Source organism: Malaya genurostris, chromosome 1, assembly GCF_030247185.1.
Source record: "Malaya genurostris strain Urasoe2022 chromosome 1, Malgen_1.1, whole genome shotgun sequence".
NCBI classification, from domain to species: Eukaryota; Metazoa; Arthropoda; class Insecta; order Diptera; family Culicidae; genus Malaya; species Malaya genurostris.
Genome location: NC_080570.1, coordinates 1,859,969 through 1,875,157, shown reverse-complemented (window position 1 = coordinate 1,875,157; position 15,189 = coordinate 1,859,969). Strand labels below are relative to the sequence as shown.

Sequence of the window (15,189 nt, the reverse complement as noted above, 5' to 3'; positions counted from 1 at the left end):
ATGAAAAATGCTAATCTGAAGCGAAAATAACCAGTTACGAGACTCGTTGGCAGTGTGAACTTCGCACCAAACGAGTGCAAATAAAACCAACATCCAGCTACTTGGCGTTTGAGCAAAAATGCATTGCGTGTATTGAATTGAATAAATTTTGGTAACTTCAAGATATGTGAGTGAAGTCAGATAATTTATTGTTCATAAAATTTGCATTAAATTAGAGGAAAGAATTCCTATTCACGTCAATCCGGTTATGTCTCTGACATTACTCACCCGCCTTTTTCCATATGGGTTTCGTTGAACCGAAAATTCGCGTTTTGGAACGGTATTGTAATGTTATATTCTTTTAACTGCTGATGAGTTGAAAACCAAACGTAAAGAATAGTTTATTTTCTTGTTAACATTACTTAATTATGTCGTGTCTGGCTCAAATTCCGTTTCTTGAAGATTCAATCTTTCTTGAGCAGACGGAAAATGTGGCTATGCCTAAATCTCACGTTCATGAAAGTCATCAATTTTTTTTCCTTGAGCCCTCACCTAGCTCTCAACGAATCTCTTCCTTTTTTGTGAATAATGTAAAGTTTTTTCAATTGACTACCTTAAAAGACGGCCTCGAAAATGAACGTTTCTCAACAAAAAATAAATAAATAAGAAACGGTGTTGTAACCAACCGATCGTACGATTCCACGGAAGAAAATTAATATTAAAACTCCTCAGTCATAGTCAAGACTTGTAAGGATTCTTAGTGTCCATAGGGTTCCCGCACTAGTTAGATCATAATTATGTACACTTACGAGTCGGTTGTGAAGTTTTTCGCATCGAAATTGTTTTACAGTCCACCAATTATTTTTACAGTCCACCAATCACTGTTAACTTACTTTTAGACCCAATAGTAGAGTACAATCGTTGAATGATTTTTTGTCGATTTTATTTGAGAGCGAGTGGGATTTATTTGTGTTGCTTCCAATTCAGAGATGACCTTTTCGTCCATTGGTTTCTCGTCAAAACCTTTACCGTTTCGAAAATTTCTCTTGAAAATATTTGTACACTGAAGTCCCCTTTTAACGTGGGGGGAAATATACCGCGTAAAAACCGCGCAAAAAAACCGCGTGACTTCGGAAATCCGCGTATAAAACCGCAGATCTAAAGAAGATTGGAAGACTAGAAGAGAGGAGGAATAGAAGACAGGGACAGACTAGAATACAAGAAGACAAGAAGACTTGAATACTAGAAGACTAGAAGACTGAAAGACTAGAAGACTTGAAGATTTGAAGATTGGCAGACTAGAAGAGAGGAAGCGAAAAGAAGACCAGAAGACAGGGATAGAACGTCCAGATCGGGTGCGATCTCAAAAACCAATTGTTTTTTTATATCGACTTCGGAACTTGGAGATTTCCGAAATCGAATTTTTTTATGCCATATGTCTTAAAATGCATGAAACGTTGAGATATGGTTTGATGTCAAAATTTTTATTTTGAAAAGAAAAACGCCTTCGGAACATGAAAAATTTGAGACCACTAACTTCGGAAATCCGAAAATTCGGATTTTGTTTTCATGCCAAATGTCTTGAACCGTTAAGATCTGGTGTAAGCTAAAAAAAATTTTTTTGTTTAATCGAAAATTTTCTGTTGACTTGAAAAAAAACTTCAGAATAACACCAGATTTCAACGTTTCATGTATTTCTAAGACAGAACAAGAAAACCGCGTAACTTTGGAAAATCCGCGTAAAAAAACCGCATGAAGAAAATCGTTAAAAAAAGACCTCAAAAGTGTAGTCGTTTTACCCTGAAGATGAAGCCAAAAACCATCGAAACGTTGTCCGTTAACGCAAAATAAATTTACCAAAAAAACCAACCAACTACGAATTCGAATGATTTTATGTGCCCCGTGAGAAAGACATGCCGTCTCTCGACGATGGGTAAATACGATCAGATTTCGCCGACGGAATATCCCCGGGCAGGATCAGTCTATCGCTGGAAGTAAACAAACCCCTCCCCGGGAAAGAAATGGACAATCAGACGGAAAAGCTATTTCTTATCTGGTTCAATCGAGCTACCGAGGTTCTGGCGGGATTTAAATTTCGAATCGAATGCATATTTGATGAGCTCTCAGTCTCTCTCTGGGCGTTTCGAAGTGGGCCACGGGAGTGCTCACTTTGTTATTTTTTGTACTTTTTCTTCGTCTTTTTCGTTTCCTGTGGTTGCTATCTTGAGTGAAATAATGGCATCGGTTGCTGAGGTCGAAGAAATGAAAACTATGCTTTATTTGATCCAAGTAGGCGCAGGCTAGGCTACTGAGTGAGTAGTTGAAGAATTGTTTGCCCGGTAGCGCTTCTCCATCGATCGAAGACGCCATCAAGATGATCAGTGAGGATCAATTCGGTGGTGGTGGATTTTACCAAAACGAGAAATGATAAAAGCAATTATTCTAATGGCCCTATTCTAAGGGGTTTTGTGGATAGAGATGTAATCTCGGTAATTGATTGTAAGATGGATGTGCGGGGATTATACTCAGCTGAATGTAAACAATGTTTTTTTCTTTGTGTGTGTGTGTTGATCTGTAATCTGTAGGTTTGGGGCACGGATTGGAGTCTGCGACAACACGCAGCACGATTGCTCTTATGATTTTATGTCGGTAATATTCAACCTAACGAATGGACCTTTTCCTGGAAAACAAATACAATTTTCTCCAATTCTCCGAAGCCAACTGCGATTATGAACACATTGCGTGCTAAACAGTAACTTCTGCTGCACTGAAACCATATTCTGAACGGCATACCGAAGTCATGTTCATTTTCACGGCCTGCTAATCCAATTCTCCAGACGGCCTGCAATATTCATTAACTACCGAAAAGCAAGCCTCCGTTGGCCACAGCAATCACACACACCTCCTCGGTTTCCGGCTTCGGTTTCTCGCAGTTCATTCCTATTTCATCTCGGAAAAGCAGCGCTTCATTCTTTGTTCGCCTCTCAGCCTCACTAGTCACGTACCATTCCGGGCCTCTTTCTCTTCTCTGTGTGTGTTTGTTTGTGTGACTGTGAGCCCGTGCGCGTCGGCCAGAAGGAAAATCACACCTATTCAGCTGGGAAGCAACCCGAAAGTCGAAAAAATAATTTATTAACCTGCAAAACACTTTCGACCTGCTCATATTTTTTCCCTCTTTTTCATAAAGCTCAACTTGTTCTGTGCCTTTTGTGTGGCAAATATGGTGAAGGTGCGGAAAAAACAACCGACCGCCATATGTCCCCTTACGACGGCCGCCCATTCAGCAGATGCCCGCATGCCGCATGGTGGTGGTGGTAGGTTTGAATGGAAAAAGAACAAAAAAAAAAGAATTTGTTTTCTTTCCGCCCACCAACCGAACCGCCAGAAACTAATTATGTTCCAGCTGATTCTGCTTCCTTGCCAACACTTCCTCACTACCCTGTGCGTTGATTGTGTTATTCAGAGTCAGAGAGGTCATAGTAGGCCGTTATTTATACTCCGAACGCGTACCGCAGGCTGCTGCTCATACAACCACATTCTCGGTCAGACGTGACAATTTATCATCATCGTGGCCTGCTTGGAATGCATCATCGTAATCCAAGTAAGTCAAGCAACTGTTAATAATTGATCGTCGGGTGCAGCAAACACAACACCGCCGCCGTATCTTGTTGATTGGCAACGCTGCTGCCATTGCAGCAGCAGCAGTCGAGTCAGCGAAGCGATAAAAAACAAACCGCGACGAAGAACGGCTAAGTAGAAAAGTGACTGCACAAAACTGAAGCGCTCTGTTTGCCGTTGGCTAACAAAAATCTAATTTTCAACATCGATCAAGGCTGAGGAAGGGTTTTTTTGGAAGAGGGGGAGGGGGGCTGCATATCGTCGTCACGTTCTGCTCTCTCTCTCTCTGTAACCGGAAGGAGTGCAGGATGCAGAGACACCGACAGCAGCTTGAGCAGAGTAGTAATCTTAAATTTTGGTGTGTGCCTTCTGGCACCAACATCGCCACCACCAGGAAGTTAAGTTTCGTGAGTTGCCGTGCTAAGTTTTCATCCTGCGGCTGGGCACATGTTGTTCAGTTTTAACCGACTATTTTGCGATTACGAACGGCTGAACTTAAGTAGCGAAGTATTGGGCAGCCATGTATGAAATGTATTTTGAATAGTTGTCGAGTTAACTGCCGAGGTTAACTTCTTAAAATTTTAACTTCTTCCAAAAGAAAGAGAGACAATATTGAAGTAGCTGTATGACCTTATCTTTAAACTGATTGAATTGTTACCGTTTGTTTTTTTTTAAAGGCACCGATTGTTGAAGGAAACACGATACCCAATTGGCAGCGTGTTGCTATTATGCTATTAAATGCACTCGAACTTTGATCGTAAATTTGAACTGCGTTTGTTCACAACTTCTACTATTTCTACGCATTCTATTGACCTTTACTCTCTATCTCTGTCTCTCTTTCAGGTAAGTAAGAAGATCCCTGCTACCTTTTTTTTCAACACTTAATCCTCAACCGTTGTGAGAGATTGAGAGTATGTTTTAACACTTCCTAACGAGCTACTTCTTTTCTTCTATCTGAATCTTGAATGCATTCAATTGTTTTACTTTTCTATTCAAACTAGTTCTACATCAAATTTTGAATAAACTTCTGTCTTGCAGTCGGGTTGTGAGTTGCTGAGAAACACACATACACACACCCGAGCACAATGATACAAACAAAAAAAAAACCGACTGAAGAAGAATCGTCGAAATCACACAAAACTATTCTGCAACTTTCGTTCTCTTTCTTTCTCTCTTTTTTTTTTCCACCCTCGTTGAAAAACCCACCCCCGCGCGGACGACGACGACGACGACGACGGCGACGATGCCTGCCTGCCTGGGTTGATGAATCTGTCGAAAACACTGAAACAAAACTAACAAACAAACAAACAAATGAACGAAAAAAAAAACTGAACCTCGAAACTGAAATAACCGGTAGAAATGTCGTCCTCGTACCACTGGCATCTGCCCCCGACGGCGGCGAACAGTGGCGGCGGTGGTGGCGGCGGTAACCTCGTCAAGCTGCCCTGGAAGACGTCGACGATGACGACGACGACGACAACGGCGGCGGGGACGACGGTGCGGCACCACGGTTCCAATGAGAACTTAGGTAAATATTTGAATTCAAATTTTCTAATTAAGTGAAATTGGGATTGTCGTCGGGTGCGGCCCAGCAGCAGGGGGGGGGGGAGGAAAGGTGGAACCATTCAGCGGAACAGTTTTGCTCGCGCAAAGGATGCAAATTTCTTTGCTACTGCTGGCGGTGCTAGACTTCCTTTTGAGGTTGATTCACGGACCCGGGGACAAGGGTTTTCAACCCCTTTTGCTGTTACATGATTTTGGGGAAGGGGGGGAATTTTTAATTCGCTAGTTTATCCTAACCCTGCGACACGGAAGTGGTGTTGAATATTTAAAAGATGTTCTTTTTTTGTTGTTGCTGTAGATAGATCCTATCTGAAATGCTGTTTGTGTTGTTTGAAACAGACTATCATCCATAGATGTTTGTACAGTTCGGGTGAAGTTCTGTGCTTAAATTTTCATTCTAATACTACATGGAACGAGAAGTCCCGGGCCTAACAACGGACAAAGAATCAATAGTTTTATTATATTTAGAAATAAATGGAAATCGAAGACAAAAAAAAAGTTGTTCTGGCGGAAGGTAATCTCAAAAAGGGATGATAAAACTGCTTTCGAGCAATACCTACAAACAAGTAATAGACCCAAGCCTATAAGTTAACAGCGATCTTGGAGTAAAAAAGAAGAAGTTTTCGCTGGATAGCTTCGACACGCTCATCGTCGATTTGATAGTAAGGTAACCATGATATGATAGCACACGAACAAAGTGTGTTTTTACAGTTCAATTTGACATCAAGAATAATACCTACTGTCCTTCACGAACGATTCACGTCTCAGCACTTTTGCCGTAATGTTGTACTCGTATCTTATGAACGAGTGTTTCCCAGAGAATGAAAAAACCGAACATTTTGAGGCGTTCAATGCCATCCTGTTGATTTGACACTAATTGGCGAATAAATCAAGCTGTGGTTGTATAAATATTGTGTCTTTTTGAGATTTGAGCTTAAAATCGTCAGTAAAAAACAGTTTATAGCATTTCAGTGGAAAATTAAGATCGTTGAGGTAAAGTAAAAATATAAACGATCCCGAATGACTGCCCTGAGGTACTCCAGAACTAACGACGGAGGTGTCGTCGAGCAGACTCCAGACTTTTTGCGATCAGTTAAATATGATTGAAGCCTATTAAGAAAAGATCCATGGAAACCAAGCCTATCTAGCATGGCAACTGTTATTTAAAGATTTATCTTGTCCGAAGCTACGGAGAAATCTGTATAGCTTGCGTCAACTTGAAGACGTGCTCGGTAAAATCCAGGACAATAATTTCGCTAGCTAAACTATTTTATAAACAGTTTTAGTATAATTTATCTCGGGTAGTTCACACGATCTGAATCGAACAAATCTAGGAGTCTTTCTTGATAGTTAATATTAAATTAAATAACAGAACATTTTGAGGTATACAATGCTATTTTGTTGATTTGACACCAATTGGCGAATAAATCAAGCTGTCTTCTTGGAATTTAACCTGATGATATAGCTTTAAATCGTCAGCAAAAGACAGTTTATAACATTATAGAAAAAGGATTGAAATCGTTGAGGTATAGTAAAAATATGAACGGTACCAAATGACTGCCCTGAGGTACTCCAGAACTAACGGCGAAGGTGTCGCCGTGCAGTCTTCAATTTTCACAGACATTTTAAGACCAGTTAAAATATGAATGAAGCCGATTTAGAAAGGATCCATGGAAACCTAAGCCTATCTAGCTTGTATATCCAGTAATGGAAAAAATCTTTACCACATGAATTCATTCCAATAGAAGAAGAAAATCCTCAAAAGTTATGATTTGTATTCATTTACTCATAATTCATGCAGAAGGAAAAGCACGCGGGAGTGGATTGTTAGCTAGTATTTCTCCTGTAGGCACAAAACCTCATCATTTTTTCAAGTATCTCAACTGTTGGTCCTGTTTTAATTCCTGTTTAAATTCACCTAGTGGTGTAATGATGCCTTTCTTATATTACTCATACCATCATAAATATTACTGTGGAGTTTTAAACAACAACAACAACAAACAAAAAATTTGTTCGAACGTAATCTAAAAAAGTCTACGGATCACAAACATCTTATATTTCCGGAACAGGAAGTGTATTGAATAATGGCTTTTTGATCATTTGTTGCTTTTGAAATATTTATTTCACGTTAACGGCCAACGATTTCAAAAGCAACAAATGATCAAAAAAGCCAATTCAATCAACAAAAGTGCTCCTACCCGTTTCTCGGGAACTGGAAGTATTATCTACTCAGGAATTCTGTATGAAACCGCAAGCCTTCGATTTTTTTTCCACTATTCCCAATACTTCCGAAACCTAATTTCGAGGACCGGAATAACCGAAGTTGGCTCGTATGGCCGGCAACATGAACCTGTTTCGAACCTGGTTAAGAACTTTTCCCTCTTTCATTTCGTCGCTTTAGAAGTTGGCGGTAGAGAATTTTTAATGCTCAACCCAGTAGTTCCGGAACCGGAAGTCGGATCCAAATGAATTTCAGAAACCTTATATAGGATCATTTGAAAAAATTATGAAACTGTTTTTCACACATAAATTTGCTTATCGCGACGAACTTCTTCGAATGGTATGAAGGTGTAAGAAGTTGTGTTCTTCCAGCAATTATTGTTGCAAGCAGTATAAATCAATATAAATATGAAATTGTTTTGAATTTGAAAATACTGTCATTTTTCTAACACATGTGGTATGGTCGAACGATTATGTTGCCAAAAAACGAACCGTGCTAAAATCGAAACGTCATGAAAAAGGGTGTTATGCATAGTCTATTAGATGCTAAGAAACAATTGCATAAATCAGTATTGGAAATCGTGCTTCACTTTGCTCCGAAACATCGCTTTATCATCAAGCGCGTAAAACTCCTACTACTGGAATAAGGCGAAAAGTCGCTTATACAAAAAAACACGCGTACAAAGAATATCAGTCAAATCAACATACTGTTTCATAATCCAAAACGTAACAGTTCGGCTGAAAAGTTCGTATCGTTTAATAGAAACACACATTTTTTTCCAAAATGTTTTTATTATTCAACATAATTGCCATCAGAGGCGATACAGCGATTATAGCGATCTTCCAACTTTTCGATACCCTTTTTGTAGTACGATTGGTCCTTTGCCTCAAAGTAGGCCTCAGTTTTAGCGATTACCTCTTCATTGCTTCTAATTTTTTTAGCAGCGAGCATTCTTTTGAGGTCTGAGAACAGGAAAAAGTCACTGGAGGCCAAATCTGGAGAATACGGTGGATGAGGGAGCAATTCGAAGCCCAATTCGTTCAATTTCAGCATGATTTTCATCGACTTGTGATACGGTGCATTGTCTTAAGGAAACAAAACTTTTTTCTTCTTCAAATGAGGCCGTTTTTTTGAAATTTCGTCCTTCAAACGCTCTAATAACGCTATATAATAGTCACTGTTGATGGTTTCTCCCTTTTCAAGGTAGTCGATGAAAATTATACCATGCGAATCCCAAAATACAGTCGCCACAACCTTACCGGCCGATTGTTGAGTCTTTCCACGCTTTGGGTTCGGTTCATCGCGTGCAGTCCACTCAGCTGACTGTCGATTGGACTGCGGAGTGAAGTGATGGAGCCATGTTTCGTCCATTGTAATATATCGACGAAAAAAATCGGTTTTATTTCGATATAACAGCTCCAAACACTGCTCAGAATCATCAATTCGTTGTTGTTTTTGATCGATTGTGAGCTCACGCGGCACCCATTTTGCACAAAGCTTTCTCATATCCAAATATTCGTGAATAATATGTCCAACACGTTCCTTTGATATCTTTAGGGTGTCAGCTATCTCCATCAACTTCACTTTACGGTCATTGAAAATCATTTTGTGGATTTTTTTCACGTTTTCATCGGTAACAGCCTCTTTTGGACGTCCACTGCGTTCATCGTCTTCGGTGCTCATATGACCAGTACGAAATTTTGCAAACCACTTACGAATTGTTGCTTCGCCCGGTGCAGAGTCTGGATAACACTCATCAAGCCATTTTTTGGTATCGGCGGCACTTTTTTCATCAAAAAGTAGTGTTTCATCAACACACGAAATTCCTTTTTTTCCATTTTTTTCACAATAACAAAAGTAGCTTCACTCAAAATGCAATATCTCACAAACTAATAATCAGACAGCTGTCAAATTTATACACGTATCTTTTGAAGGTTGGTACTAACTGAAAATGGTATGGATTTAATTCTAGTGGCGCCCTCTCATAGAAACGATACGAACTTTTTAGCTGATCTGTTAATAAGGAATTACGGCTCTCGCGTTGCAATGAATAAAACGGAAAATTGGAGCTCTATGAAATTAAATATGATCATATGGGATTATATAAGACATTTCATTTGAATATAATTTTGTAAAAATCGGTTCAAGCATCTCTGGGGAATCGATAAACATCTGTAAATTGAATTTTGTTCAATAAATGATGAACAATACTTGCAAACTAGAAGATCTTACTGAATACCTTCAAAGTAATTGTTTCTTTTTGCATTGTCACTCATAAAAACGAAGCTTTTAACACTCATCACTCTGTAATTCCAGCTTTGGAAGTCAAATTCACATATAAAAGAAATGAAAAAATCCATCTTTTCCCTTTAACACAGAACTTCTTCACTCATAGTTCCATCTCAACTTGTTAAGAAGCAATATTTAAATTTGAATATACTTTCTATGCTAATTCGGAACTAGAGATGCACCTAGAACTTGGTACATAAAGAATCATCAGTTAGATGTTTTATTTTCTATTTCCGGGTTCTTACTTACAATCTCAGAAAAAGCCATTGTTGAAGAACACTAAAGCAGTTTCCTTCGCTGCTGCTGGATGAATCTTCAAGAGAAAACACATCAGTTTTACAAATGTTCCAAACAAACTGATATTTCTCTTGTAAATTTCCGCTTAACAACTGCGAAGACGACTGCTTTTGCGTTTTGCAACAATGGCCGTTTTTGTCCTTAAAGTGAAATTCTACATAAAGTTTTTGGTCGGAATCGGAAACTTTTGACCGAGCGTTGTCATGATAAAAAATGACGGACACGCGTCAGGTCCCATATTATTACCCTTTTGTTTCGTGAATGCCTAACAGGACAGTTCATTTCTCAGTTTTGATACTTTTGATAATTCTAACATACTTCGGAATAGCCCTTTGGAATGAAATTGTCAGTGTGTCAAAAAATTAAGTAGAAAGTTTGTTCGCTAAAATTGAATAAGCTATTAGTTTCTGAAGTATCAAACAAAGTCCGATTCAGTTCGGCATGGCACTGGACTGACAATCAGAACCACATTTGCATCCGATTTTACTTGTAATTTCATGCAATTACTACGCCGTTTTATTCAAAAGGCGACATTGTTTTTCAGTGTATATCGCAAACTGTCAAAACCGAGCAACCAGCCAACTACGATCGGACTGCACATTGCGCCACGTTTCCATCAACTGACAGTGCTGCTCAGCAATGAATAACAATAAATGAATTATGATATTAACCAATCTACGCTTTCTTCCCTTCTTCTCGTCCTTCAAACCCACCGTACCTCGTCCTTTTTCGGTCAGACGGAAACTTACTTCCTCATTAAGCTGGGTGGTGATCTGACTTTGGACTTCGACTTGTACAGCGACGACCGACCGACCGGGTCCGGGACCGGGACCCGGGTCGTAGAAAAAGGGGACAAACAATGGAAAGTTTTCCGGGATGCCGCTGAACTCGGTGACGGAGACTGGAACGATTGAGGATGGGGAAACGAAACTAGTCCGGGAAAGCGAGCGGTTTTTCGCATCGCGTTTTAATAACATCAGTACCGCTTTTTGCCTACTTGAATGTTTCCCACTTCCCCGGCCCCCCATGCCTGTCGCCAGCACACCGTCGCCTAGTGAAAATAGTTCTTCCTTAACGGATAGTTACGGTAGGAAAGGAACTTTTCAACTCTTTTTCCTCGCAGTTTTGGTAGCTACTGCCGATGGTTCGCGTGCGGCCCGCACTCCCACGAACAGGAAAAGATACGGGAAGGGAAGGGGTTTCTTGGGTCCGAAGACTTGTTTCCGCCCGGGGAGCTCTCCCCACATAATTAGGAAAGGAAAATCATAAATTTTCGTATAAATAATTTAAAAAGTTTCGGGCGAAAATTAAATTGCTCGAAGAAAAGTGCTGCTTGACTTTTGGTGCGCTCGCTGTGGAATGGGGCGAACCGAGAAAAACGAACCGGGCGCGGTTCTGACAACTGGAAACGAGGCAAAGCATAAAAGGAATGCACTAAAGATCTTGTGGCAATTTGGCCCCGTAAAATTCACTCCCCCTCCCCCCACTTTCCTTTGCTGGAATAAACGAAAACAATAATAGAGCTCCAACCCTTCCATTTTTAAAGGCACTATATGTTTTAGTTATTGCTGAAATAAAAACAAGACAGCCATTAAATACAAGATAATGCTTCTGGATTTTCCTCTTCCCGGTTGATGTTCTTCTTCATTTGTACTTTTTAAGCACCAAATCTCTTTGTTCGTGCTGGAAGGAAGAACTGAAACGAAAACTATCGTCTACTTCATATGGAAACAGGTGTTGAGCATCGGCAAACAGAGGCTCTCTCTTCTTTATAGTCTGCCAGTGTAGTACTAGCAGCAGTCGAGTCGTAGTGTGCCATGACTCCACAGGGGAGAGAGAAGCGAAAAAAAAGCTGCTATATTCGGCCTGCTTCGTTGTGGTACTGAAACCTACTACAGTTGGGAATATACGGCCATTATAAACTTCTTTTGCTGCTGGGAAGAGTGCTTCCAGGGGACTAAAACCGGGCGAAAAGATATGTGGTAATGATAAATATTAAAATCTTTACAGCGTGCTTTCCAGCAGTTTGGGCTTCTCCTCTGTATGCATGTGTGTGTGTGTAAGTTTCTATATAATACTCTAGGATTCCGACACCGACTGTGCTGTCTTCGGCCTTATGGGACGAAAGTGCTGGTTTATGTTTGTTCTTTATGATGTTTGCCAGGCGCGTACCCAGAAAAAAATTTCGGGGGGTGTTTCAGAACATGTTGATCAATTTCCATACAAATGGAACTTTTTATATAATTATTTGAAATTTTTTTATTGTGGAGTCGTTTGTTGAAAATTATTCATTTTATTTTTTACTTATTTGAAAAAAAGAGTTTACATAATATCATACTTTTTTGAGTTTCGGAGGGGGTTTGAACCCCTAAAACACCCCCCTGTATACGCGCCTGATGTTTGCTCCTCGAGAAATAAAGGAAAAACCCGGATAGACGATCGTTCTTCTTCTTTTACGTTATGTTCTTTGGCACTGGCACTGGTGACTGGTACTAAGCCAAATTAAAATTCATTTTATCAAGGCAATGGGTTTGCTTTCATATTAGTATAATTTGGGACGACAGCAGCTTGACGTTTTAAACAGTTTCTATATTTCTGCTCCCGGATAATGTAAAAGTTTCGGATCACTCCAATAACCTCATTAATTTCCGGAAGCCGAACCAGGGAATCTTCTAGTATTAAAAGGGCCATAACCCATCTTCAACTTAAAACTCATTTATTCTGATTAGTCAGCTTGCCGATGGTCTGATCGACCTAGTAAATACGAAGACTGCTCACACATACCTTGAAATTTATGTACTCCAGCAAATGCTGAAAATGTCTAGTCATTAAAAAAGCAGAAGTAGGCCTTGTTATCAGCATCAATTAATGAATCCGCCTACCGCTTTAACGACGCAAACAAAGGGAACGAACCCCTTTCCTCCGCCCTTTCCGAAACAAGTGTTATCAAAATCAATGGTTCTTACACTTCAAGGGAAAACGAGCCATTTAGCAGCCTGATGAGCGTCTTGAAAAACAACCTGCACACGAGTGTTTGTTCTATATGTGGTACTGCTAATTCTAGCGTCGTTTCTCAAAATGGCCTCTCCTAGTGGAAATCTTCTCGAGATGGCGCAATATTCTGCTTAACTCATCAGAAAATGTCGACGAAAGAAAAGCGTGTAAACGAACGAAAACTGATTCTCATTAGCAGATAAGATGATTTGAAAAAAAGGATCCAAAGAATTCAATGGAGTAGACCAATCGACATCCCCTTCCCGAGTGTGCGCTTGTTGCTACTACTAGTGGTAGTCTGCCGCAGTCATTTCCCCCACTCCAGGGGGTTTCGGAATGTAAAATCTTGCTTCAACACTTTTCCGCCAACAGCCGACGCTTTGTGTTTCGAAACACAACGCAAACAACACACAGTCTCGTACCCTTCCGGTTAAAGAGCTCCTTGGGAAACCAGCCGCCATCGACCTTCTGCGGTGCAAAACCATTAACAGAGAGGCAAAACAAATAGCGGAATATAAAATTCCTACTCCTAGAAGCTGTGTCCATAAATTACGATCCCGATAATAGATCCTTGAAGAGCCAGTTTTCATTCCTTCTGTGCCGATGCCGCAGGATGGAAATCCAAAATCCTAGTCCGAACGAACCGTAGTCCGGACTTGTACTATTAGTGCAAATAAAAAGCTACAGAGAGACAAAGACAGCGAGAGAGAAGGATGGGGGGCCGTCTTTTACCAGAGACATCTTCCGCGACCGACCGTAAAAAAAAATAATACCATCCGAATCCCACCGGACCGTCGCTTTTGTGCAGCCAGCGAGACGCGTTATTGGCGACCGCCGTCTACTCATGCACCTCATGGGCCTTCCGAGTTTTGCGACACTGGCCAAACAACAACGGACGACCGAACGGATCCAAGGGATGTACTTAGACTGCACTCTGGAGTGTAATAAAAGACCTACATTGGGACCGGATTTTTGGCGTTATTTACTTGGCCCAATGTCATCCAAAGGCAATCGTCGCAGTAGGACACTGCTTCTGTGACACACTGCTTCTGTGAGTTTGGAATCAGAAGAAGGGTTTTGGTGAGCTCCAGCGATTTGCAGATAACGACGATGGCGTCCAAATGGGCGTTCGCTGTTGGCATTCCGAAGGTTGTCATTAGTTATTTGCTGGCGTTCGGGAAAGCCGGAAACACAGAACCCGGTCCTTCGGAATGCAGTTTGTGCTTTCCGGAGAAGAATAGGTCAAATTGTTTAAATACTCATTCATTACTGATTACGGATCAATGATGATGGGTTCGAATGGTAAAATAGTACTGACAAAAACTAAACAAACTTATGTAAATAGGAATATTAAAACAAAATCATTTCAATTAACTTTGTTAACAAAAATATCTTTTCATCTGATGTGAAATTTTGACATTATGGAATGGATTTATGGAGTTCATAATTGTTAGTAACTAAACCATTATCTACTCAAACTCTGACTTGATCGGGTGTCGAGCATTGCCAAAGTTGCTTCTCAAGGCAGCCATCTAGGACCGTTTATATTTTTACTCTATCTCAATGATCTATTAACTTTTCTGTAAAGTGTCGGAAGCTGTCGTTTGCCGATGATTTCAAACTAGACCAAAAGACACTCGCTTCTTACCAACACAGTCGGATGCATTCGCGATGTAGTGCAATATGAACACCAAAATTCTCAGTTGTGTCATTTGCTCGCGAGCGTTCATTGATTTCGTATGATTTTAATCTATCGCAAATAGTTCTGAAGTGAGAATCCTTTGTTGAAGATTTCTTTGAAACGAATAATCTTAGTTACCAAGCCGAATTTTAAAAAAATCAAATTGAATATATAATTTCCTAAGCCTCAAATCCTCATATTTCGTGTCACAAAAAAAAATTACTCACTGGTTCGAATTCGCACTTCGTAATCTAGTGTTTAAATACTCCAGAATGAAACTCAGACTATTTTCTCCGAAATGGTTCGGTCGATTTTCATTAACTTAGGTTTAAGTAGTTGGTCTTATAATCCAACAAAAATCCTGAATTTCATCTGAATTCGACTTCCGGTTCCGGAACTACTGGGTTGAGCGTAAAAAAATTTTTAGCGCCACCTAAAGCGTCGAATTGAAGAGCTTCTCCAGGTTCAAAACAGGTCCAATTTGTATATCATTTTTGTTGCTGGTCATACGAACCAACTATTCCGGTCCTCGTAATTAGGTAGTGGT

General features: G+C 40.1%; 1 protein-coding gene across 8 annotated transcripts in view; it reads left to right on the top strand.

Moving 5' to 3' along the window:
• LOC131429407 (nucleolysin TIAR) overlaps nucleotides 1-15,189 on the top strand; it is a 717,709-nt gene that overhangs the window by 418,646 nt on the left and 283,874 nt on the right. For 3 of the 8 annotated variants that reach the window (XM_058593501.1, XM_058593509.1, XM_058593495.1), the window contains one exon: nucleotides 4,955-5,125. The exons of the other annotated variants lie outside the window; for them this stretch is intronic. In XM_058593501.1, coding sequence (XP_058449484.1) covers nucleotides 4,955-5,125 — 171 coding nt within the window. The remainder of the gene's footprint in view (nucleotides 1-4,954; nucleotides 5,126-15,189) is intronic. 8 annotated transcript variants of the gene reach the window in all.